Here is a 26821-nt window from a genome sequence, read left to right on the forward strand (position 1 = left end):
AGAACACTGAGATTGACTGTTTTTGACTCCGGGGGGGGGGGGTGTAAAGTACTCAAGGTTTTCTCAATATTTGTAAGGCCAAAACTTAATAGATCTGTTCAAATATGCACACAACTTTGATAAGTGAAGTAAAGAGAAGCCATTTCCTTTGGTGGGGTAGGGAAAGGGAGATGTTGATAATTAGAGGAATAAATTTAAGATAATGTAGGGGAGATGAGTTTCTTCTTGGCAAGGTTTTATAATCCATGACCTTCTGAGGTTATGTTTTTGAGGAAGTTGGGATGGGGAAAATTTGTGAGAAGGTGATAAAAGCAAACTCTCTTTAATATGCCCCTAGGCAAGATGTCAAGCCAGGATTGGTTAAAGTGGAAAAAGTAAAAAGAAACCACGAGAAAAAACGTGAGCAGGAAAAGCCCTTGACAAAAACGAATCGTGAAGAGGAAAGGCGTGATTCCATGCTACAGTGCTCATTGGGAAGTGAAAATAGAGGCTTTTCGTTGCTTCAGAAGATGGGGTACAAAGAAGGCTGTGGACTTGGCAGAAACGGTGTGTATTCAGTAATTTTCCATTATTATCTTAGAATTTATCTTTGAGGAGTTGTAGGTGCAGCAGTTAAGTACCTACTGATAATATTTCTCAATTGAAATTTAAAATACAATTTAAAATAATGTAATAGTAAATGTAAACAGTAATATTTGAAATGTCTCTTATAAATGGTAAAGCATCCCAAATATCACAACAGCATAATCGGCCAAAATTAATCTTTGGAATCTCCAAAGATTGGATATTAAGATACTCGGTGAAATATACAATGAGTGTTAAAATCAAAATAAAAGCTCTTTTAATCTAGACTATGCAAAGGCCATAATACTTCTATCCCTAATCTAACACAAAGGAGAGAAATGAACCTCAACTCACACATCTTTTTGCCTTACTGCACGTGTAGTTGTTTAAGAACACAGAATCAGGCATATGGGATTCACTTGCATAGCTTAATCGTGATTTGGAGGTTATATTCTCATGTTCTGTATCCTACAATGGAAGAAATGGTCTCTGCCTCCCATAGAAAATGTAAACTACTATAGGTCAAAGGTACATCATCATATTTTTCCTTAAGGATAGGGAAATCTAAAACTCGGGGGCATGGATTTGAGATGAGAGGATAAGAACTTAAAGGGGGCCAGAGGATGGTGGATAGTGAAATGAGCTGCCAGAAGAAGGGGTAGAGGTGGGGATAATTGTCACGTTTTGGGGAAAAAAAACATTTGGACAGTTGCATAGAAGAGAAAGATTTAAAGGGATATCAGCCAAATGCAGGCAAATGGAGAAGCTTGGAGAGACAACTGGTTGTCATGGCTGAAGGGCATCTCTGTCCTGTAAAACTAGGGCTATTAACTGAATCCCTTTTAATTCTCTTGTATTCCTTATAGTTTACTTCTTAATTTTCTATATGCAATGGAGTACCTCTATATCAGTGGTTCTCAACCTTTTTCTTTCCACGCACATTCCATTTTAAGTACTCCCTATGCCATCGGTGCTCTAATTAGTAAGGGATTGCTTAAGGTGGGATGTGGGTGGAAAGAAAAAGTTTGAAAACCACTGTTTTAATTGTACTTAATTGACTTGTGTGCACAGCTTAATAACTCCAAAGGAAATAGGCCAATGATAATTTTTCTCAAACAAACTATTTCAGTAACAATTGGATCTAGAGCAGAGGTTTTCAACCTTTCCACCCACATCCCACTTTAAACAATCCCTGACTTATCACAGAGCACTGATAACCCTAACCCTATGCAAGTGAAAAGAAAGGTTGAGAACTACTGTTTTAGACCAAACAAACTCTGATAAAGGGTCAACATTGTTGGCATTTCTACATGCAAAGTCACTCAAATTGAGTGCAGCATAATTAGTGTAGCAGACTTCAACAGGGATTTTATCTGAAAACTGCACCTGGTGATTGGAGTCAGGTGGATTTTAAAAAGCTCAGATCAGAAGGAAGCTGATTGGGCAATAGAGATCAAGTAATCCAGGGAACTTCTGACCCAGGGTGGTTTTAATTCACTTTAACTCAGCAGTCTAGAGGATTGGTACTATTGACAGAGTTCCATATCATATGTGCAGCAGTGAGTAAGAAATTTACAACTAATTTGTTTTTTTATTGTGTTAGCATAGCTTTTAGTGCAATGCTTTTATAGCACCAGCCACTCTCATTTGAACATGCCACTGTCTGTAAGGAGTTTTTACTTGCCTCCAGTGCATAGGATTCCTTTGGATGTTCTGGTTTCCTCTCACCCTCCAAAACACACAGGGGTTTGTAAGTCAATAGGAGTATTTGCATGGGACAGGCTCATGGGCCAGTTACCATGCAGTATCTGTTGGGGGGGACTGACATTCAGACAGCAACCTCTGCAGATTGTCCTCATCCCATATCCTGCTTAGCATACCACTACAGTCAACCATTGCCATCCCACAGTCCTTCAAACCCCACCAAAACACAATTTCCCCCTCCAACCATCTTACTTAACACTCATCACCCCTTCTCCCACATCTCCCCTCATGCAACCCTCTTCAATCTGTCCCTCAACTTCTACCACATTTCCCTATACAACCCCTTCAACCTCCTTCCTGTATTCCCCTCTCCAATCCCTTCATCCTATATTCTCCTTTTACTTACCCCCATCATTCCCCCAGATCTCTCTCACTCTATCTTCATTTGTTCTCTTGAGCACACATTCACAAGCTACCCCTTTGGCATACCTCTGTCCATAATCCCAGTAGTTGCATGACCCAAGGCCTGCAGCCTTATGCACCCCATTGCCCTTGCTGCCATTTGTTTTTTCAGAATGCCCTCTTGGAAGTGCAGCTGCCTTCCAGAGCTCTCAGAGCAAGGTGGTGTTTTATTGGGAGAATCTCTCTGTCTGGAATTGTGATGGTAGCTAAATCTATATTCCAACAAAAGGATGTTAACAGCTTCAGAAGATGAAGGTAAAAATACTGGAAATGTTGGAAATCTGGGAGAGAAACTATGGAGACACTTAGGTCAGACATATTACAGCTGATAATGATAATATTACTGGTTCAGATATCCAGAGGCTTGTTCTGATCATCCAGAATGTGTATTCAAATCCCACTGTAACAAGGAAAATTTAAGTTCAAGTACTTGAAGAAATACACAATAAAAATGGTGGATGAGGCAATGAATCATCATTGAAGATGCATCTGCTTGGGGGGGCGTGGCAAGATGGCGTAGAGTCTAGACGTGCAATCTCGACCTCTCTGGCCAGACTTTTAAATACCCGCTTTTTAACCCTTTGTTTCCAAGTTTAAACTTTTTTAATTTAACGTATTAAGGAATTATTATGGCCACTAATGGTAAAAAGACCAAATCTCAAGTTCAAAAGAAGATACATTTACAAAGTGCTGAAGATCTGGGGCCTTGATGACTTGAAACAGCCCCAGGCTCAATTTCTTCATTGCCTAAATCCCAAAGATTGCCTGTGGAGACTGAAAAGGAAATGCATCAGGCAGCATTACAATCTGAAGAAATCGTTTTCGCGAATGGATGTGAAAACAACAAGATGCGGGGAGAGACCAGCGGTGACTCCCTGAAGAAGTCGGGATGCCGTCGCTGGGAGTCCAGACCGCAATAAAACTTTTAAAATGCCTTCTGTTGAATTGCAGCAGGAGCTGCAGTTGCCTTGTTCTGCCACCATGTCAGAGAGAGCAGAGCTGAGATTTACTGATTCACAATGTATGCAATTGAATGCAGTTATTCAACCTATGTTGACATCTCTAATGAATGAGATGGTTCAAATGAATGCTGGTATAAGTTCAGAATTAAATATGGATCCATCTTATGAAGAATTTTTTAAAAATTCAGACTTTTTTGGACTGTAAACAAGTGACTTCTAACACAGAAAAAGTGTTAAAGGTGGAAAAAATCAGTCATAAAATTAGGAGATCGTGAGAAGGAGCTAGAAAGAAAAATAGATTATTTGGAAAATCAAAGCAGAAGGAATAATGTGAAAATTGTTGGTTTGCCAGAAGGTATAGAAGGACGAGATCCTCTTTGTTTCTTTAAAGACTGGATTCTGCAAATATTAGGGCCAGAATTTTTCTCTGGGGGATTGGCACTGGAAAGAGCCCATAGAGCTTTAAGAAGAATACCCTTAGTTGGTCAACCCCCGAGACCGGTAATAATTCGATGTTTGAGTTATTTGGATAGAGAAGCAATACTTCGACTTGCAGTACAAAATGCAAGACAACGACAAACCCCATTATTGATTCAGAATAGTAGAGTTTTTTTTATCCTGTTCTGAGTCCAGTTGTTATTCAACGTCGACGTCTATTTAATCCAGTTAAAGAAGTTTTGTGGCGCAAAGGTTATAAGTCTACTTTTCGTTACCCTGCAGTGTTGAAGGTTTTTTGAAACTGATTGTGAAGCAATGATTTTTGCTGCCAGATATGAGGACAAAGACGTAGCCCACCATTATCTCCTAAAGAAAAATTTAGTAGTTCTAGAAACGGAAGAATTGGCAGAAATAGGAAAAATGGGAATGGAAAGAGTCCACCTCCTTCCGAAATGGGATCTTCAAGATTGGACTCTTTTGGATGAAAAGAAGAATTTTCTAATTTTATTTTTTCTTTTGTTATTATGATACTTGGATGTTCCTGATTGTTTGGCTGGGGAGGGGGAGATTTGCACCAAGTTCTTTACTAGTCATCAGCCACTGGTGGGTGATGCACACCCAATTTTTGTTTAGGGGATTACTACCTTTTGGTAATTTTTTTAATGGGGGGGGATTTTTTTAATTGTTATTTTTTATTTTAACTTTTTTCTTAGTTTTTAATTTGTGATTTTTTTTTATTGGAGGGCCTAGATGCGTTGATTTGAGTTTTTATATATATTATTGGTATTTAGTAATACTAGTAGATATGTCGAAGTTGAGGTTTGCTACTTTTAATGTTCGAGGATTAAATAGTACGATTAAACGTAAATGAGTCTTGGCGTATATTAAGAAATGAAAATTGATATTGCCTTTTTACAAGAAACACATTTGAATGTGAAGGAAAGTGAAATTAAAAAGTGATTGTGTTGAACATGTATATTTTTCTTCATTTAATTCTAGAGCTAAAAAGGTGTAGCTATTTTGATACATAAAAATGTATCTTTTGAATTACAATCAATGGAGGAAAAGGCAGGATGTATTCTTAAATTGAATTGTAAGATTTTTAGTGAATTTTGGACTTAATATTTATGCTCCAAATGCAGATGAAGTATTTATTTCAGATGCATTTTTATGTTTGGGTCAAGCTAATGATAATATTTTAGTTGGTGGTGATTTTAATTGTTTTGGAACCTTTATTAGATAAATCTGAAGAAATCTCTGGATTTTCGGTTGAATTTTATAAAACATTTTTATGATGATTTAGTTACAGTGTTTGGGGATGTATTACGTCAAGTTGGAGAACACTATGATTTACCTGAGTCTAGTGCTTTAATTACAGTAATTCCTAAAAAAGATAGAGATCCTTTGAAGGTATCTTCATATAGACCAATTTCGTTGTTAAATGTAGATTATAAAATAATAGCTAAAGTATTAGCAAATAGATAGGCTAAATTTTTACCCCAGTTGATTCATATTGATCAAACAGGTTTTATAAAGAATAGATATGCTTCAGATAATATTTTGTGAGTGATTAGTTTGATTAATAGATTTCAACAATCTTTAGATCATCCGATGGTGATATCCTTAGATGCAGAAAAAGCATTTGATAGAGTTGAATGGAATTTTTTGTTTAAAGTTTTGGAGAAATTTAAGTTTGGTCCTTTTATTGGTTGGATTAGGGCTCTATATAGTAAACCGGTAGCTAGAGTATTGACAAATGGTTTGATTTTGGAATCTTTTAAGTTAACTCGATCAACTCGTCAAGGTTGTCCTTTAATCACCAGCTTTGTTTGCGTTAGTGATTGAACCTTTAGCATAGTTGATAAGACAAAATACACAGATACAAGGTATGAAAGTTTTAGATGAGGAGTATAAAATTAATTTATTTGCTGATGACGTATTGGTGTATTTAACAAATCCAGCTCAGTCACTTTTGCATTTGAAGGAATGAACAATACAATATGGATGTCTTTCTGGATATAAAATTAATTGGGGGAAAAAGTGAAATATTACCGGTAAGTGAAGGAGATTATTCAGTTTATAAGAATATTATTAATTTGAAGTGGTCTGGTCAAATTAAATATCTGGGTATAATTTTGAATGTTAATTATCAATCTTCATATAAATTAAATTATGCTCTATTAATGAAAAAAATTAAAACTTATTTGATTAAATGGAAAGATTTACCTATTAATTTAATGGGAAGGATAAATACAATTAAGATGAATATCTTTCTGCGTATACAATATTTGTTTCAATCTATTCCGTATTTACTTGATAATTTTTTTTCGAGATTTAAATAAAATGGTTAGGGAGTTTTTATGGAGGGGTAAATTTTCGAGAGTAGCTTTGAATAAATTAACTTGGAAATATGAGTTGGGGGGATTAAGTTTACCACATTTTCAAAATTATTATGAGGCAGCCCAACTTAAATTTATTAGTTCATTGATGGATTTGGTACAGCCTCCTAGTTGGACTAAAATTGAGATGGCAAGTATTTCTGAATTTGAAATGCATCAATTTTTGTTTAGGTAGAATATGAATTTGTTACAACAATATAATGTACCTATACTAAAACATTTAATGAAGTTATGGATAAAGAAGAATAAAATGATAGGTTCTAGGGGTAAATTATTGACTTTGATTCCGTTAAATAATAATCAACTTATTTATTATTCAATACATAATCAAAGAGTATTGCATTGGAGATTTAAAGGTGTGAAAAATTTGGGAGACTGTTTTAAAGAGGGTAAGTTTTTATCTTTTAATCAGATGAGGGAAGATTTTGGTATTGATAAGAATTCTATTTCTTTATTGTCAAATTCGATCTTTGGTAAAATGTATGTTTGGTAGAGATATGATTTTTACCTAAAATGACTAAATGTGAGACTCCTCTTATGAAGGTACCAGAGAAGGGTTATATTTCATTTATGTATCAAATATGACAGGGTGGTATGTATAAAAAGGGTTGGGATAGATCTAAAATTAAATGGGAAGCGGATATTGGTTTTACTTTTTCAGAAGAGGATTGGTTAGATATTTGTTATGATAGTGTAACTAGATTGATAAATGCACGTTATGCAATGATTCATTACAATTTTTTACATCAATTATATTTGACACCTGAATTTTTTTTTAAAATATGATTTTAATGAATCAGATCTGTGTTTTAGATGTGGTGATATGGTTGGAACTTTTTTTCATGCTGTTTGGTCATGTATACATATACAATCTTTTTGGAAGAAAATTCAATCGTTTTTAGAATATCTGTATAAGATTTAAATAGTTTTAGATCCAACAGTATTTTTATTGGGTAGTTTGCAACCTCTGAAAGGCTTGGGATTAGATAAGTTTCAGGTTGCTTTTGTATATTTAGCTTTATCCATAGCGAAAAAAATGTATTGCTAGTACATGGAAAGATACAAATATGATTGATATTAATAGTTAGCATAATGAGATGAAATATTGTTTAATAATGGAAAAATTACATATTTTGCATGATAATTATAATTTTTTAAATAATAAGTGGCTGTTGTACTCAGAAATTTACATTTCAATTTATATTGCTTAGATTTTAATATGTATATTTAACTTTTTTAATTTTTTTTTATGGCTCTCCTTAGGAGAGTCAGCTGAAGGGGGGGATTTTTTATATATATTAAAAAAAAGTTCATGTTTAATTGCTGTATATGTCATATTATTTGTTTTTTGAACGAATAAATAAAGTTTTTAAAAAAAGATGCATCTGCTTCACTAGTTTCCTAACCCTAATATTTTGTCCATAAGACCCTCAGAAATAATTCTGAACTGCTCTCTGCAGTGATTATTTTTGCCTGAGCCAGATCCTCAAAATTGAGGATGACCTGCTTCCACGGTGGTTTACTGGGATGTCAAGCGACTGCCGAGCCAATGTGGGAATCTCAGATGGGGTGCAAAGTGGCTAAGGGGGAAAGTGGGTAGCTTTTGAGGTGGTGGATTCCTTTCACAATTCACACTGGGCTCCTGCGTGCTCCTGATGCATGGACTGGAGGTTCTTGGTACCATCCTGAAACCCCCCCTTCTCCTCTTTGGCTGTTGTGGGTCAGAGGTTCTCGGAGGCAGCAAGGATATTGCAGTTTGAGAAAGTTTTGAACACAACCTTAAATCTTTTCTGCCTGGTAATCTTGTCATTATGAAACTGAGACTGAAGCACTTAATACTAGACCCCATCTCTGAGCGTACAATCAACTGAACCGGGCGATTCAGAGTAATGAGGACAGCGATGCTTGGATCCTTGGAGAGGATACTGATATTATTAAACTTGTATTTCCAAAGAGTCTGCAGCATTTTGACAAGATTGTAACAGTGAATGTTTCCATAGTCTTGAGATGTCTGGTGCAAGTAGTCCAAGCCTTAGAAGCATGTAGGAGCATTTCAGTGGACTGAGTTTTATGTCACTTCTGAGATCTTGATCTTCATTTTTTGTTAATTGATTAAAGACAATAGTGAATTTTGTCATTAATGTTTGCCTTCACTGAATGATTTAACAAGCTACTTGGTTCAGGGGGCATGAAGAGATGGGAATCAAAGCAGACTTCACCAGCAGAATTCCATGAATGAATTTAACATAAACTCCACACCACAACATTAACATCTGTTTTTTCAATGGGTGCTGTCCTGTCCTTTCAATACTTCAGTATTTTCTGCTTCTATGCCTATCAGAATCTCATTCCTTGAAATCTTGAATCATGGCACTATATAAAAAATTTTGTAGGACTCAATCAGTCCTTTCATTATCAGATTATACGTGCTTGGATTTATGCTCCATATTGTTTACTAGCAGGATATCCAGCGTTGCCTGGGAAATAACACTCAATTGTTGACTACGTGGCTGAAACAAAATGCCCAAAAAAATTCATGGTAATTTAATTTTTATTTGTACATATGTGGAGGCTGAGCAGGCCTGCTGTTGCTGTTCGGTTTGCCACTGCTTGCCTGTCTGGAGGCCTGAGCACCGAGACGGACGTATTGCTGCTGTTCTGTTTCCTGCTGCCTGCTCCTTGCCTGTCTGGAGGACTGAGCGCTAAGACGGACGTATTGCTGCTGTTCTGTTTCCTGCTGCCTGCTCCTTGCCTGTCTGGAGGCCTGAGCACTGAGACGGACGTATTGCTGCTGTTCTGTTTCCTGCTGCCTGCTCCTTGCCTGTCTGGAGGCCTGATCACTGAGACGGACGTATTGCTGCTGTTCTGTTTCCTGCTCCTTGCCTGTCTAGAAGCATCAACAGTGAGGCGAGACTGATGTTCCTCTGTTGTCATTTTCAACTTCTCATTGTGGCAGTCAGAGGTTCCCACCAGCTTTAAAAGAGCATCAATCATCTCTTCCCAAGAAGAGTAGCATGGGCTGTCTCAACGACTACCGCCCAGTTGCACTAACTTCTACTATGATGAAATGCTTCGAGAGGGAGAATCAACACGTACTTAAGTAAACATAATGGACCTGCTGCAATTCACCTATTGTCACAATTGCTCCACAGCAAATGCAATATCGCTGGTTCTCCACTCAGCTCTGGATCACCTCAAACAGCAATTCATACATGCGACTGCTCTTCATCGACTACAGCTCGGCCTTCAATACCATTATTTACTGGTCAAGAAGCTACAAACTCTAGGCTACTGTACCCCACTCTGCAACTGAACCCTTGAGTTTCTCATTGGAAGATACAATCAGTATGAATTGGAAACATCTCCTCACTGATCATCAACATGGGTGCACCCCAAGGATGCGTGCTTTGCCCACTGCTCTACTTGTTATACACCCACGACTGTGCGGCCAGGCACAATTCCAATGCCATCTACAAGTTTGCTGATGACACCACAATTGTCGGCAGGATCACAAATGGCAATGAGGAAGTGTACAGGAGGAAGAGATCAGCTCGTTGAATGGTGTAACGACAACAACCTTGCACTCAATGTCAGCAAAACCAAGGAGATGATTGTGGACTTCAGGAGGAAGTCAGGAGAACATGATCCAGTCCTCATCAAGGGCTCAGTCATGGCAGGAATCAAAAACTTCAAATTCCTGGGTGTCAGCATCTCCAAGGATCTGTCCTGGAGCCTCCACATTGATGCAATCACAAGGCAGCTCGCCAGTGGTTATACTTTGTGAGGTGTCTGGGGAAGTCCAATATGTCACATAAGACTCTAGTAAACTTTTACAGGTCTACCGTGGAGAGCATTCTGGCTGATTGCATCACTGTCTGATATGGAGACAGCAACTCTCAGGACAAGAATAAACTCGAGGGTTGTTAACAGCCTGTGACATCACAGGCACCAGACTTCACTCCATGAAGGACATCGACATGAGACGATATTGTAAAAAAGCAGCCTCTCTCCTCAAAGACCCCCACCACCCAGGCCATGCCCTCTTCACTCTGCTACCATTGGGGAAAAGGTACAGGAGCTGAAAGACGAGCACTCAGCGGCACAAGGACAGCTTCTTCCCCGCTGCCATCAGATTCCTCAATAATCAATGAACCAAAGGCCCTGCCTTACTTTTCATGCACTATTATTATTATTATTTTATTTGACATAACAATGTTGTAAGGTGGTTAGAATATGTATGTTTGCACAATGATGCTGCTGCAAATCACCCGAATTTCATGGCTTGTTCCTGACAATAAATCCCGATTCTGTCTCTTGCTTTCTCCTTTGTCCAAATCTACAGGCTTGTGAAGAACTTCTGCCAATGTTCCTTCACTTTTTTGGACCCATATTGAACTGGATTTGGTTCCTGAATGTATATTAATGCACATTACTGTAACTAATTGAGGTGTCCATGGTGCAAATTTAATTTGTTTTTGAACTTCATATGACGTTAAAGGTTAAATTCAACGTGGTCATGAAATTCAGCATAAAATGTTACCACAATTATAATAAACAGTCATGTAAGTCAGTGCAAGTTGGTCAAAAAACACTTGAACTTCAAATGACATTAAAGGTTAAATTCAATGTGGTCATGACATTCAGCATCAATTGTTACCTCTACTGAACCTCTTTGGACATTTCTAGAGTGCTCCATATTGATTTGCATGGAGAACAGACAAACAAACAGACCTAATAGTACATGCACAAATGTATACTATGTTAATATTTATGACAGCAGCTTAATGTTAAATCCTAGCTTGTATTTATGCAATATTCTGGGCACTCTGAATAAAGTTCCCGATTTATTTGGCTGCACATTTTGAACTCTGCATATTATGCAATCCATGTTTAGGTTTAAAATTAGGAAGAAAAAAATAGCTCAGTTGCAGAGAGTTCAAAGAATATTTTACAAAGAAAGTCAAAAGTGTCTGTTATCTTTGTCTCTGTAGGAACAGGAATTATTGAACCCATTCCACTACACATCAAAAAAGGTGAGTTAAAAACGGTTTTTTGTAAATGTTTTGGATGGATTGCCATTTTTGTTTATTTTTTTTAAAAGGATGTGAGGAATGTTAGTGGGTCTGATTTATTACCCAACTTTTATTGGTCTTGAGAAGGTGACAGTGAGCCACCTTGAACTGCTGCAATTCTTGTCCTCTCTCGTGGTCTTGTTGAGTAAAAGGTTCCAGGATTTAGACTGAAGATAAAGGATACAATTCTAAGCAAAAATAACTTGTGGCTTGGAGAACAACAGGTTTGTGAGGTGATGTCAGAATTTGACTAAAGCAAGTGTCCAAAAGTACTTTGTCATGTGCAGGAAACTAGATACAGATCCAGGAAAGCAGAAGAAACCCAATTAAAAACATGGTCATCAAGACTGATTTTCAGCAGTTATTTAAAAGTGGAGGGAAACCTGTAGTGGGCATACAGAAATCAAGTCCAAGGTAGTCAAAGATTTGCCACCCACACTAAAGCTTAAGGTAACGATACAATTTTTCAGTATTTTTCCCGATACTGAAGATCAGGAAGAATAATCACTGCTGGCCATCCCCAGGTTATAAACACCTGATTGATAGACGCCCCCCCCCCCCCCCCCACCCTTACATACAAACAAACTTCCATAATATTGAATTCAAAAGTCTTGATGTACACTCCTATGACTGGCAAAATGAATTTATTCTATCCAATTTTAGTAATTGGTCAGTCTTTTGTGCTTTTGATGCAATTATTGCAAAACTGTATTGATGTGGTTACCATAATTGAGTAATTTTTATGTATTATCTGACAAAAACAAACTCAACTTGTTTGTCTGTAAAACAACCAGTTCATTGCTGTAAATAGTCTGCATAGACTCACAAAAAATATATCTATGCTTTGCACAATTGCCTTGCATTTCCTTTTACTTTTGTTGAATTAGCAGAGCTCAGACTTTGGAGTGAAGCAGGATGAGAGGTCTACAAGATTAAGAGAGGCATAGATAAGTTGGACAGCCAGCACCTTTATCCCACTGTCGTCAGCAGCATCAAAATTAAAGATTCAATTTATTATCATACCAAACACCAGAGGACATATGTACAAGGTGAAGGGAGGGAAGTTTAGGGGCGACATCAGGAGTGAGTTTTTTTTTACAGAGAGAGTTGTGGATGCCTTGTAGGGGATCATAATGGAGGCTGAAGCATTAGAGGTATTTAAGAGAGACTTAGACAGGTGAGTGGATGGAAGAAATAGAGGGTTACCTGTAAGGGAGAGTTTAGTATTTTTTAAAGGAATATATGGATTGGCACAACATCGAGGGCCGACGGGTCTGTACTGTGTTTTAGTGTTCTTTGAAATATTTACTTTCATGCTAGTTCACAAAAGCAGCAATGTTGCTGGCAACCTTCATTTCAGAGCTTATGTCTGACTGGAATACAATTTTTTTAAACCATTTAAGGACGTGGTGGAATTGGTCATGAGAAAGCCAAGAAACGGAAAGCTGAGGAGAGAATGGAACATCGAAAACAAATGTTACAAGTGAAAAGACAAGCAGAGAAGCTTGCCTTTGGTGAATATAGGTAAAGTACAGGACCACAAGATTCATATTTATTTAATACAAAGCATTATATTGATCCAAGGTAACCGCTAATGTTTTTAGATGGATAAACAAGATTGTCAGCTTGTACTACAACAAATTCCTATGGGAACAAGACCCTGGCCACCCCAACCAAATCTGATTGGATCAAATTATTTTGTTCATTTCAGGACTGCACAATGTATCTGGGCTCTGTATTGTACTATAGAAAGAAACTACAATAGAAAAAATACTCCATACCCTTCCCTTCTATAATACTTTAATAGCTGTTCAAAGGGAAGGAAAGAATTAACAATGCCCATAATCAATGGCATGTTCCAGATTTTTTTAAGGACTTTTACTTTGCACATTATGTATTATTGGATATTTATTTCTGTATTGCAGTTTGTTTACATTTCTTTAATATTTTATTTATTCAACATGTGTCAAAAATAAAAACATTATAACATAGTTACATAATAGAATATTGACAAATTTATGTTGAAAATCTACTTATAAAAACTAAAATCTAATAACTAAAAAAAGCAACAAACTACAAAAAACCCTGTTAACCCCCCCCCAGCTAATCTGATCCCAAAACTAATCTATAAGATATTTCATTACAAAATGGTTAATAATAATTAAGTTGGATTGCATCAGTTGTCACTCAAAGGTCTCAAAAACAACAAAGTAATTCTATTTTTAGGGAAAACTTCACTGATCAAGGGGGGGGGGGGGAATCGATTAAATTCATAATTTTAATTTCATATTTTTTTCCATACAGACCTCAAATTTGCAAAAATAAAAAATATTTATCCCTTAAATGATATGTAATTTTTTCTAATGGAATACAGCTTTGAATATCAGCATGCCATCTATCTGCCTATTGTTAATGAAACATCAGATTTCCATGTTAAGTGACCCTTTTCCTTGCTCATACTAAGACCAGCTTAACAAACTTTAATTGGGAATCTGACAACAATAGTTTAGGAGTAACACTTTCAAAATTTCCTAACAGAAGTAAATCAGGATTTAAAGGAAAATTCACTCCCGTTATCCGTTGTAGAAATTTACTGATAGAAACCTAAAAAGGGTCAACCTTTGGACAAGACCACGTAAAATGTGAAAAGTTCCAATTTCTGTTCCACATCTAAAACAATCATCCGATAAATCCAATCTTCATCTATTCAACTTCTGAGGAGTAAATATATAATGTAAAAATTATAATGAAGTAATCTATATCGAACATTAATAGTATTTGTCATATCTTTACACAAATTCTGCCAAACGTTGATCTATTATCGTGTCCAAATCTCGTTCCCATCTTTCTATTGAATTAAAATGTTCCAGATTATTAAGACTATTATGTCTTACACTGGGGATGATCTGATTGAGTTAAGGTCAGGTTTTGATTTTGTACCTGAAGTGAAATATGTAAGTCTGCAGACGCTGTGATTGTAAAAACATAGAAATGCTGGAGGAACTCAGCCAGTCATTCAGCATCCATAGGAGGTAAGGATATATTGCTGACATTTCAGGCCTGAGCCCTTCCTCAATGTGTGAATTTAAAAAAAAGACAAATATCTTTGTTAAAGGGAAAGGGAAGGATGGGAGGGGGAGGAGTACAGACCAACAGACAAAAGGTGTTACTTGAATACAATAAGAGGACAAGGTAGGAAAGATGAGAATAGATGGGGGGGGGTGAGGGGGTGTTGCTTGTGGCTCTGTGTAAAGGAGAAAGCGGGAAGGGGGAGAGACAGAGCAAGAGGAAAGGAGACATAGGGAAAGGTAGGGGTGGGGGAAGAGTCTAATGGAAACAGGAGAAGTCGATGTTAATGCCATTCAGTTGGAGGTTGCCCAGATGGAATGTGAGGTGTTGTTCCTCCAATTTGCAGCTGAGATGTTTATGACATGTGGTTGGTGGGTGACCAGACAGCATGTGAGGTGTTGCTTCTCTAAGTCTGCCATTGGCCATTTCACTGCTAGTGTTAGAATCTAATGAGAAGGTGATCATAGTGGCATAATGAGGGATCACAGGGTGTCTCATGTCCTAACTTTCAGTCCACCAATCTCCACATTCAGCTCATCATCCTTGGTAATTTCTGCCTGTCTCTCCACTCAGTCCTGGATCACCTTGAGAACAGCACATACATCAGGCTATTTTTCATTGACTACAGCCCAGCGTTCAGCACCATCAAATCTCGGTACTGGTCAGGAAGTTTCAAAACCTGAGCCTCTGCAACTAGATCCTTGACTTCCTCGTCGAAAGACCATAGTCAGTGTGAATCAGAAACGTTGTCTCTCCCTCACTAACAATCAGCACAGGCACACTTCAAGGATGTGTATTTAACCCACTGCTCTACTCACTCTACACCATGACTGCATGGCTGGCCACAATTCAAAAGCCATCTACAAATTTGCCAATGACACCATGGTCGATGGCAGAATCAAAATTCAAGTATTACATGAAATTTCTTTCTGCCTGCTGCAAGGCAGATAGATTCACCATCAGCAGGAATTGCCTAAGTCTCTTAAGAGTCTCATAGCCAGACACATTCAGTCAGAGACCACCACCCACCAGACTCACCGATGGTCTGTAGATTAGCCTTCAGACACAGACGTCAATGAGGAAATGCACATCAACAACCTTGCAATCAAACGTTAGCAAATCTAAGGAACTGATTGCGGACTTCAGGAGGGGAAAATCAGGAGAACACAAACCAGTCTTCATTGAGGGGTCAGAAGTGGAAAGGCTTAAGAACTTAAAATTCTTGGGTGTCTAAGAACTTAAAATTCTTGGGTGTCTAAGAACTTAAAATTCTTGGGTGTCTAAGAACTTAAAATTCTTGGGTGTCTAAGAACTTAAAAATTCTTGGGTGTCTAAGAACTTAAAATTCTTGGGTGTCAACATCTCTGATGATCTGTCCTGGGGCCTCCATGTTGATGCAATCACAAAGAAAGCTCACCAGCAGCTATAGGTGTACAGTGGAGAGCATTCTGACAGTTTGCATTACAAAAGGTTGTGATCTTGGCCATTGAGAACGTCCACAAGAAGTGGTGTCTCAAGAAAGCAGCCTCTAACCTGAGGACCCTCGCCATCCTGGGCATGCTCTCTTTTTACTGCTACCAGGAGGTAGAGGAGCCTGAAGATGAATACCCAACGGTACAAAAACAGCTTCTCCCCTCTGCCATCAGATTTCTGAATAGACAATGAACCACAGACATTACCTCACATTCTCTTCTTTGGCACTAATTTATTTATTTTAAAAGTGTAATTAATATCAAAGTTTGCACCTGTAATACTGCCGCAAAACAACAAATTTCATGACACGTTCACGACAAAATCTAATTCAAAGATTCAATTCAGCTGCACTAGACCCCACTGCCAGCTACATCAATCCCTCCCCACTCTTTTTCACCTTTGATAGGGCTTGCTCTTTTTTTGATGCTCTTCCCACTCATGCCTCCCTACTCACCTCTGTGACCTGATATTTTTGCCTGCAAATGCAGGAGGTACAAAAGTTGCTGTTACACCTCCTACCTCACCACCATCTGGGAACCACCACCATCTGGGAACCTACGCCATCCTTCCCTGTGAGGCAAAGGATTCACTTACACCACCTCCATCCTCATCTACTGCATTCAATGTTCCCAGTGTGACCTCCTCTAAATTGGAGAGACCATGCACAAACTTGGGGACTTTTGTAGAGTGTCTGCACTCTGTCTGTAATAGCCATCCCGGATGTTTACCATTTCAACTCCCCTTCCCATTCCTACAGCAATTGGTCCATCCTTGGCTTTCTCTAATGCCAGAGTGAGCTGCAATGTAAACTAGAAGACCCACATTTCATATTTACCGAGACAGTCTACAGCCCAAAGGTATGAAGATTTTCCAATTCCAGGTAATAAGTATTCTCTCTTTAATTCCCTGCTACTTTTGCTCTTGCCTTTCCCATCCATCCCCACCCAGACCCTCACATATTCTGATCCCCCTCTATCTTTGATTCCATCTTCTTCCACCCACATTTTCCCCAGTGAGTTTCTTCCCCCACCCCACCCTATTTGGTTCCATCTGGTCTCTCATTATACCACTATTCCACCTTCTCTTTCCAGCTTCAAGCACTAGCAGCCTTTGTCTACATTGATCACCTCACTCCACCATGAATGGCGCATCCTCCACCATGTATAGCCTGACTTCTTCCACCTGAGCCCTTTGTTTCTTTTGCCTCTCTACTTTTGTCTGGCACCTGCCAATCAACAGCCTCTGTCTGTCATCCCCAACTGGCCCCTGTACAACCCCTCCTACATTGTTTACATTTCCCTTCTGCACTCTCGGGGTTCCACCACAGAAGCAGTTTGACCCACTCCACTGAATTCTTCCAGCAGACTGCATTTTTCTGCAGATTCTGGCATCTGCGGTCTTTTGTGTGTCTATATGTTATAGATTCCAGAACCTGGTCCTTTGACTCTAGCCTTATTCTTAGCCTTAGCCTGTACTTATTCTGTCTATTATAACCTATTGGATCTATTGTACCAATTCCAATCAGTTTAAGTGATTGCAGTCCAGAATCAGGTTTATTGTCATGAACGTGCTTCATGAAATTTTTGTTTTGCTGTCCCAGTGTTGTGCACAACAGGTACAACATTGCAATAAATTACAATTCCGTCAATGCAATATTTAAAAACAATCATTAGTGCAAACAAAGAGGTAACGGGTGTGCGTCTTCTCTCTCCTATACCTCCTTCCTGATGGCAGCATTGAGAAAAGGGCATGGCCTGGGTAATGAAGGTCCTTGATGATGCTGCCTTCTTGAGTCACCACCTCTTAATGGAGTGAAGACTGATCCCCATGATGGCACTGGCTGAGTTCACAACCCTCTGCAGCCGTTTCCTGTCCTGTGTATTGGCACCTCCATACCAGACAGTGATGCAACCATTCAGAATGCTCTCCAGAGTATACCTGTAGAAATTTGCAAGAGTACACTTGCAAATTCATTGTATCTAGTTCAACAATTATAACATTAAATCTTTTGCATATATTACCAGTTCTTAAAATCCATTTCATTCATTATGATCTTGAGAGTTAATTCAGCAACTTTGTTTTACTCCTGTAATTGCTGACCATCACCACTCCCATCAGGCAAGATCACTCTAACCACCTTTTAGTGTATCCAAAGTCTAAATCTGATCATTGAATCATCATGGATCCCTAACCTTGGAGATATTTATATCCCACCCCAATGGTCTCATCTGGCTAAACAATTCTCGTGTAGTGTTCAATGCTTGGTTTGCCATTAGGTCAACTAGCATGGAAACAGGCTCACGAGTTTGACTCGCATGGAATCTAAGAATTCAATTACAATGCCATTGTTACTGGCTGAATAATGGGAAACGATGAAGCAGATACAGGTTGGAGATCAAGAATCTGGTTGTGTGATGGCAAAATGTTATTCTCAGTATCCGCAAGACCATTGTGGACTTGAAGGTCGGGACAGAGAGAACCACATGACTATCTTCTTTAACAGAATGGCGGTGGGAACTAGCACATCAAAGCCACTGTGAAGAAAGCACATCGATGTCTCCACCTTGAGAAGATTTGGAATGTCATTGTATATATACTCTATTAAACTTTTATAGGGATGGTGTGGAAAGTACCGGTATGTGTCACTTAACATCCACGATACATTCTGTGAAATTGGGCCATGTGCGTTGTGGATGTTATGCGAACACCATAATTATATACTTAACAAAGCTATATGGGATACTGTAGTGCACCTGTAAACTTTATTGTAAGGAAGGATCAGTGTGGGGACCGACATGGGGCTTTGGGGAGAGCAGTGCAATGCGATCAGTGCAGGGACTGATGGCTATGGGGAGAGAGTGGGGCAGTGGAATCAATATAAGGACTGACAGGGCAGTGGGATCAGTGTGGGAACTGACGGGGCTGAGGGAAGAGAGTGGGGATTGGGATCAATGTGAGTACACAGTACGCAATTTCCTACAGCTAGTGATTGCTTTTTCTAAATTGCTGCGGACTTGCTCACGATAACTGAATAATTATGAGACCATGGATGCATATGCAGTCGAACGTTGCCCGAACAGATGTTAAGCGGCTCATATCTGTATACTAGCTACATTGTGGCCTGGTTTGGAAACTCAAGTGCCCAGACATGCAGAAGGCTCCAGAAAATGGCAAATCTAGCCAAGTCCATGGACTCTGACATCCTGTCCATTAAAAGCATCTGTTTGAGATATTGCATTAAGAAGGCAGCCAGCTTCATAAAAGACCCCTATCACCCTGGTCACAATCTCTTTTCACTACTACTTTCAGGTAAAAGGTACAGAACTCTGGATTCAAAGCAGTTATTCCCAACAGCTATAGGCTCCCCATACCATAAACTAGTTCAGGACCACTAAAAGATCTACCTGTTGTACTTGCACTTGCTGAAACGGTGAATATTTATTTATGTTTCCTTTTATATTCCCTTGCTGATGTGTCTGTCCATGCATGGACTCGAGCACTCGACTCCAAGTCCTTGCCCTGGCACATGGCGCCTAAAGCTGAAAAGCTACAAGGCACCGTGTTCATCTTCGCTTGCGAAGGGATGGGCCATGGGTGGATATATTTCATTTTCTAACTTGCACATTGTGGTAATTTCCATTATTCTTTCATAGTTGGTGTTTGGCTATAGCAAGTAAGAATTTCACTGCATCTGTGCATTGTATTTATGTTCTGTAAATGACAATAAACTCGCATCACACATCATTAATCCCATTTCCCTGCACTCACCTGTTAGATTTTAAGAACTCATCAAAATACTTCTTAAATGTCAAGACGCAGTGCGTTGCATATTTCAATTAACCTTTGTATCTCCTTCTAATCTCTTAACCCTCGCCTTAAACCTTTGCGCTTTGATTATAGCCATTGCTCCCAAGAGGAATAATATCTTGCTCTATTTCCATTTTGTATCCCACATACCAATCCCTTCTCAGCCTCCTCTGCTCCAAATAAAATAAACCTATTCTGTCTTTCCTCATAATTGAAACATTCAATGACAGCAACATCCTGGTGAATCTCCTCTACACCCTATCCAGTGCAATCACATCCTTACTGTAGTATGGTGATGAGAAATTCAGGCAGTGTACCAGGTATGGCTTAACTAATGATTAGTATAGTTGTACCATAAAAGGACTTTTGGCCTTTATCAGTTAAAGGCTAGACTATAGAAGTGGCCACCCATTTCAATTCTTCATCCCATTCCCTTGCTGACATGTCTATCCATGCATGGACTTATGCACTGCCAAACTGAGACCACCTGCAAATTGGAGAATAACACCTCATCTTCTGACTGGGCATTCTCCAACCAGGTGGCATTAATATTGACTTCTTTGGCTTTCATTAAACCTGCCCCCAACTTCTTCCCATCACCTTCTCTCAACTTTGTCTCTCTCCCTTTTCCCTGTCTCCTTTCACACAGACATAATAAATTCTCACCTCTCCCCTTATCCAATCAACACCTTTGTTGGTCTGGACCCCTCCCCCGGGCAGGATTATTTGTATTCTGAGATTTCCTTTTTGCTCTTTCTGCTTCTTCCTTGAAGAAGGGTTCAGGCACGAAACATTGGCAATATATCTTTGTCTCCTATGGACACTGAAAGACTGGGTGAGCGTGTTTTTACTACAATCACAGTGTCTGCAGACATAGAAGTTGGGAGGTCAAGTTGGTATGGCCAAGTATGGAGTATTGTGTTCAGTTTTGGTCACCGTGCAATAGGAGAGATGTCAAGCTGGAGCAGGTGCAGAGATTTATGAGGGTGTTGCCAGAACTTGAAGTCTGAGCTATATGAAGAGGATGAGCAGACTGGGGCTTTATTCCCTGGAGCGCAGGAGGATGAGGGGGTGATCATATTGAGGTGAACAAAATCATAACAGGAATAGATTGGGTGAATGCACAGTCTTTTGCCCAGAGTCGGAGAATCGAGAGGAAGTGGTCATAGATAAGAGGTAAGGATTTAACAGGAACTTGAGGGGTAACTTTTTTTTTTATACAGAGGGTGGTGGGTAGATGGAACTGGCTGACAGAGGAATGGTTGAGGCAGGTATTGCCACTTTTAAGAAACATGGACAGCTTCACTGAAGACAACCCCTCATCTTGGGTTCAAATGGGAATGTACTGAATGGGAGAGGGGGAAGCAGAGGACTTTATCTATAAATGGAGTTTCAAATGACGAAAGAAAAAGATGGATAACCCCATTCTAATATATGATTAGAATGTGGCAAGAAATTAATGAATGTATATGGGGAAAAAAAAGTAGGGGTATCAATAAAAGTACCAGTGTTATTGCCTATGAACATGGGCAATAGAATATTAAATTTGTGGTATGACAAAGGTATAAGATATATTAAGAAGGAACTTTTATGTCCTTTGATCAATTAAAGCCCAAACACAGATGGGAACCAATGTTGACCCCTCTTGAAATTAGTGAAAGTGAACGAATAGTTTGGATAGGAAATACATCCAAATTTATAACAAAAATGTACTATGCTCTCCAGAGCAAAAGTGCAAAACCAGGGTTGCAGAGGTCAAGGGAAAGATGGGAGTCGAACTTGGGTGTGGTGATTTCAGAAAGAAGCTGGTCAGATTGGTGTAAGGACAATGTGTCATCAATTATACATGCAAGATATGGACTGGTTTGGAATAATTTGTTTTACACCAAATATATCTTACCCCACAAGGGTTACACAGATCAAAAGCCGAAATTTCAGATGTTTCAGATGTGGGACTGAGACAGGAACTTTTCTACATACCACGTGGTCGTGCGTAAAAGTAAAGCCATTTTGGCAAGAAATCACAGAAAAATTAACCAGGATAACAGGAGTGGCCTTCACAAGCGATCAGGAGCTATATCTATTAGGTAATTTTATGGAAATAAACGGCAAATTGACCAAATATCAAATCTCATTTATAAATATAGCACTGGTGATAGTGGAAAAAATGTATCGCGATCACTTGAAAGTCCAACTCCCCTCTACTTCTAGCACGATGGACTGTGAATATGAACAGCTGTGGGGAAAAAAAATCACATATAACTTGAAGAATAAATATGATCCTTTTGTAAATTCTGGCAGCCATACCTGGACTACGCAGAGATGCAGATTATAGTTATAAAAAGAAACAAAAGAAGGGTATGAAAGTAACTATTGTTGCTCGGGTTCGTGTGGGTCCCACAGCTTAAGAACTAGACCAAAGTTGAGGTACAAAGCATATGATTATTTCAGGGATTCAAACGGGACAGCAGGGTCAATGTGTTGGGCAAACCCATACACACACAATACACAATGGGCATACTTTGGATAATGAGGGAGGAACCGACAGAAGACGGGGAAATTACATTAACATACACATTCAACAGTCAGGATCAAGGTAATACGACATGCCCCCACCCCTTGACCGGTACTGACATGGCTCTTGCAACCTAACCTCAGGACTCACCCAAACTCAGTGTGAAAGGTGCTACTTGGCATGCCACAAGGAGTCCAAAGTGGCAGAACAAAGGGGCACATGGTCCTTTATAGTTCTACAGGTAGTATTGGGGGGGGGCAATAACTCACGGCAGTCTGGGCCCTGTTGGCTACTGTGGCCAATGGCTCGAAGCCAACTACAGGGACTCAGCAGGGGTCAGCCGAGGTGATCCACCTGGGCCAATTGGGTGAAGGTCAAGGCAGTCTCCCTGGACTGCAGCACCTGTTGATTTAGGTGGGCCAATCGCAAGGGTCACCTTGATGGCTTGGGGTGAGTCTGACCTTGATTGGCAGGTAGTGTGACCTTCAAACAGGAGCGCAGCAGCGCCACCAGGTGTTGGACACTGTCCATTTAATGTATAAAAATGTAGTTTCCCCAACTGTACTCTGTACACTTAAAATATATGTAAACTCTGACAGTGAACAGATCTGTATGTATGGAAGGGGAGGAGCGAGGGAGGGACTGTTTTTGTTCATTGTGAGAAAAAGTCACTATATAATTTTTGGGGGAAAAAATCAAAATATTCAAGAAGAAACATTTGGACAGATGTGGATAAGATGGGTTTAGAAAGATATGGGGCAAAGGGAGGAAGTTGGGGTGGGACATATTGGATGGTGTGGGCAAGTTGGGCTGAAGAACCTGTTCCCACAATGTATGACTCTGTATCTTTAGCCTTACAATTCTAGAATATGATTTTAATCAGTACACCACTGACAGTCATAGAATCAGTAAACTTTACAGCACAGAAACAACCCTCTTCTTCCCTTCCAGTCCATGCCAAACCTTTTTTTGCCTTAGTCCCACTGATCTGCACTCAGTCCATAGCCCTCCATGCCTCTCCCATCCATGTACCTGTCCAAATTTTTCTTAAATATTAAAATTGAGCCCCTCAGCTGGCAGCTCGTTCCACACTCCCACCACTTTCTGTGTGAAGAAGTTCCCCCTAAACTTTTCCCCTTTCACCCTTAACCAATGTCCTCTGGTTTCTGCCTCACCTACCCTCAGTGGAAAAAGCCTATCTACATTTACAGTCTATCCACTCATCATTTTAAATACCTCTATCAAATCTCCCCTCATTCTTCTGTGCTCCAGGGAATAAAATCCTAACCTGTTTAACCTTTCCCTTTAACTCTGTTCCTGAAGTCCAGGCAACATCCCAGTAAACCTTCTGGACTCTTTCTTTCTTATTAATATCTTTCCTGTAGTTAGGTGACCAAAATTACACCCAATACTCCAAATTTGGCCTCACCAATGTCTTATACAACTTCACCATAACATCCCAGCTCCTATACTCAATACTTTGATTTATGAAGGCCAATATGCCAAAAGCTCTCTTTACAACCCTATCCACTTGTAATGCCACTTTCAGGGAATTATGTCTCCTTATTTCCAGATCCCTCTGTTCTATTGCACTCCTCAGTGCCCTACCATTCACCATGCATGTCCTTTCTTGGTTTGTCCTTCCAAAATGCAACACTTCTCACTTGTCTACATTAAATTCCACCTGCCATTTTTCAACCCATTTTGCAGCTGGTCCAGATCCCTCTGCAAGCTTTGAAAACCTTCTTCATTGTCCACAACACCTCCAACCTTAGTGTCACCTGCAAACTTGCTTATCCAATTTGCCACGTTATCATCCAGATCATTGATGTAGGTGACAGACAACAATGGTCCCGAGTACCAATCCCTGAGGCACACCACTAGTCACAGGCCTCCAGTCTGAGAAGCAATCCTCCATCACTCTCTGGCTTATCCCATCCAGCCATTGTTGAATCCAGTTTATTACCTCACCGTGAATACCAAGCCTGTAAATCTTCCTGTCTAACCTCCATGTGGGACCTTGTCAAAGACCTTACTAAAATCCATGTAGTCATGCATTCAGCAGTGGAATTCTCTCCATAATTATATTGGATTCTCTTCTCTCTGCTACTTGAAGACTATTTCGTCATGTGCCCTAATATCTCCTTAATAGTCACAATTTTTTTTGCTGAAGCTCTTGTAATTTTTTTTAAAAGTACTGTAGCTGTCGTACCAAGTTAAAGGTGCTTTGTATGTCAGTTGTTATTAATCGCTTTTTCACTGATAGTGGTGCAAATATAGAGGGGAAAAAATCTAATTTCATTTGGTTATTTTTGCCATTCTGATCTTCCAGGGTACGTTTCAGATTCAAAAAAGACCAAAGTCAGATGGAAGATGATTTACGGAAGAGTCGGTTAGCCTGTCAACAACTGGATGAAAAGAAGGTAACTAGATTTTCTGCATGATTGAATGTTGGATATGGAGGAACCTACCCAATTCTCCAGGTTCACACCTCTATTCATAGCTGACATATAATCCTTGTCTTGGCTCCAAACCTATTGATGGCCTGAGATGATGAAAATCTTTCTATTGTTGATTAATTCTTTTGACTGCTAGTGTTTTTGGGAAGGAATTCTAGACTTCTGCAGCTTCCTGCAGGTTCTTAATTTCCTTGTGCTTATCAGCTCTGATTTTCGGTTTAGTGCTCTCATTCATTCATTACTGGTCAGGGATAGTATCATAGCTATAGAAAGGGAGGGTGTTGCAGAGGGGAGTGTCCACTGAGTCAGTGTGGATGGAAGTCAGATATAGGAAGGGAGCTACTGATGTACTGGGAGTAGTCTATAGGCCCCCAAGTAGCCCTCGGGACACCAAGGAGCAGATAAGCAGGCAGATTTTGGAATGATGCAGAAATACAGGGTTGTAGTTATGTGTGATTTCTATTTCCCTAGTATTGGCTGGCACCTGACTGCAAGAGGGATGGATGGGGCTGAATTTGTCAGGTCATTACAAGAAAAATTCCTGACACAGTATGTGAACCAGCTGATGAGAGAAAAGGCCATAATAGATCTGGTTCTGGGGAATGAACCTGGTCAAGTGGTGGGTCCCTTGGTAGGGGAGCATTTTGGTGAGAGTGATCACAACTCCCTAAGCTTCAGCATAGCTATGGAAAAGGATAAAAACAGACAAACTGGGGAAGGGCTAATTATGAATGGATAAGACAGGAGCTACTAGGAGTAAATTGGAAGCAGATGTTCAAGAGTGAAAACACAAAAGTAATGTAGAGGAAATTTAGGGACCACCTGTGCTGGGTTCAGGATGAGTTTGTCCTACTGGGACAGGGAAAAGATGGTTGGAAAAGGGAACCGTCACTGACGAAACAGGTGAATCAACTAGACAAGAGGAAGAAGGAAACTGGAAGGGCTCATGAAAAGTATATGGTAGCCAGGAAAGAGCTTGAGAAGCTCGAAGGGGATAAGAGGAGGCCTTGGCATGTAGGATTAAGGAGAACCCCAAGGCATTCTGTGCATTTGAGAAGAACAGAGGGATAACGAGAATAAAGGTGGGGCTGCTAAAAGATAAAGAAGTCAACATGTTCCTGGAGGTGAAGGAGGTTCCAAATGAATTCTTTGCTTCAGTATTCACAAGATAAAAGGATTTTGATCAGGGCGAGGTCAGAATAGAACAGGCTTGTGTGTTGCACAGTGTGAAGATTAAGGAAGAGGAAGTGTTGAATCTCCTTAAAAACATTAAAATTGATAAGTCCAATATTCTTAAAAGCACGTTGTAACAATTTTTTAGGTTTTAAGTAATCTCCAGGGAACACAGCTATGCATTTCTGACTTTCAGAGGGTCAGACTCTGTTGGGAATTAGTTTCCAAGTAATGGCTATGTATTTCCTGGCCACTGCTAAAGCAAGTTTAACAAATTTCGATTTATATTTTGCCACCCTTATTTTCAGTCTCGTATCTGCTAATTCCCCCAATAAAAAACATGTTTTTAAAAATATGGAACCCATATTTAAGATATTTGGGGGTTAACCTTGGATGATTCGCCTCTCTTGACTCCAATACCACTATCTCCAGTATTCCAGGCGATGCCTATGTTAAGACATTTATTCCTTAAGGGAGGAAGGAAGCTCTGGATGAATCACGTAATGTTTCAACTGTATGTAATTAATGCTTTTGGAAAACATGATTTTTTTTGTACATTATATTAAAGAATTGCCTCTTTTCTCTTCCTGTGAGGGAATGGGTGGGGGGGGGGGGGTTCTCTTTTTTCTGTTTCCTACTTTTCTATGAAGGATTGGGATGGTGTGTAATTTTATATTTATAAACAATAGTTCAGAATTTGATAATTGTAATAATGTTGATTCTC

The 26821-nt window shown here is 39.4% G+C and overlaps 1 protein-coding gene across 1 annotated transcript in view; it reads left to right on the plus strand.

The window, feature by feature from the left end:
- The window catches only part of gpatch11 (G patch domain containing 11), a 38468-nt gene that overhangs the window by 1419 nt on the left and 10228 nt on the right, over positions 1 to 26821 (plus strand). The window contains exons 2-5 of the mRNA XM_069885128.1: positions 338 to 546; positions 11521 to 11562; positions 13005 to 13125; positions 24798 to 24888. Coding sequence (XP_069741229.1) covers positions 338 to 546; positions 11521 to 11562; positions 13005 to 13125; positions 24798 to 24888 — 463 coding nt within the window. The remainder of the gene's footprint in view (positions 1 to 337; positions 547 to 11520; positions 11563 to 13004; positions 13126 to 24797; positions 24889 to 26821) is intronic.

This window comes from Narcine bancroftii, chromosome 6 (assembly GCF_036971445.1).
Source record: "Narcine bancroftii isolate sNarBan1 chromosome 6, sNarBan1.hap1, whole genome shotgun sequence".
Classification (NCBI taxonomy): domain Eukaryota; kingdom Metazoa; phylum Chordata; class Chondrichthyes; order Torpediniformes; family Narcinidae; genus Narcine; species Narcine bancroftii.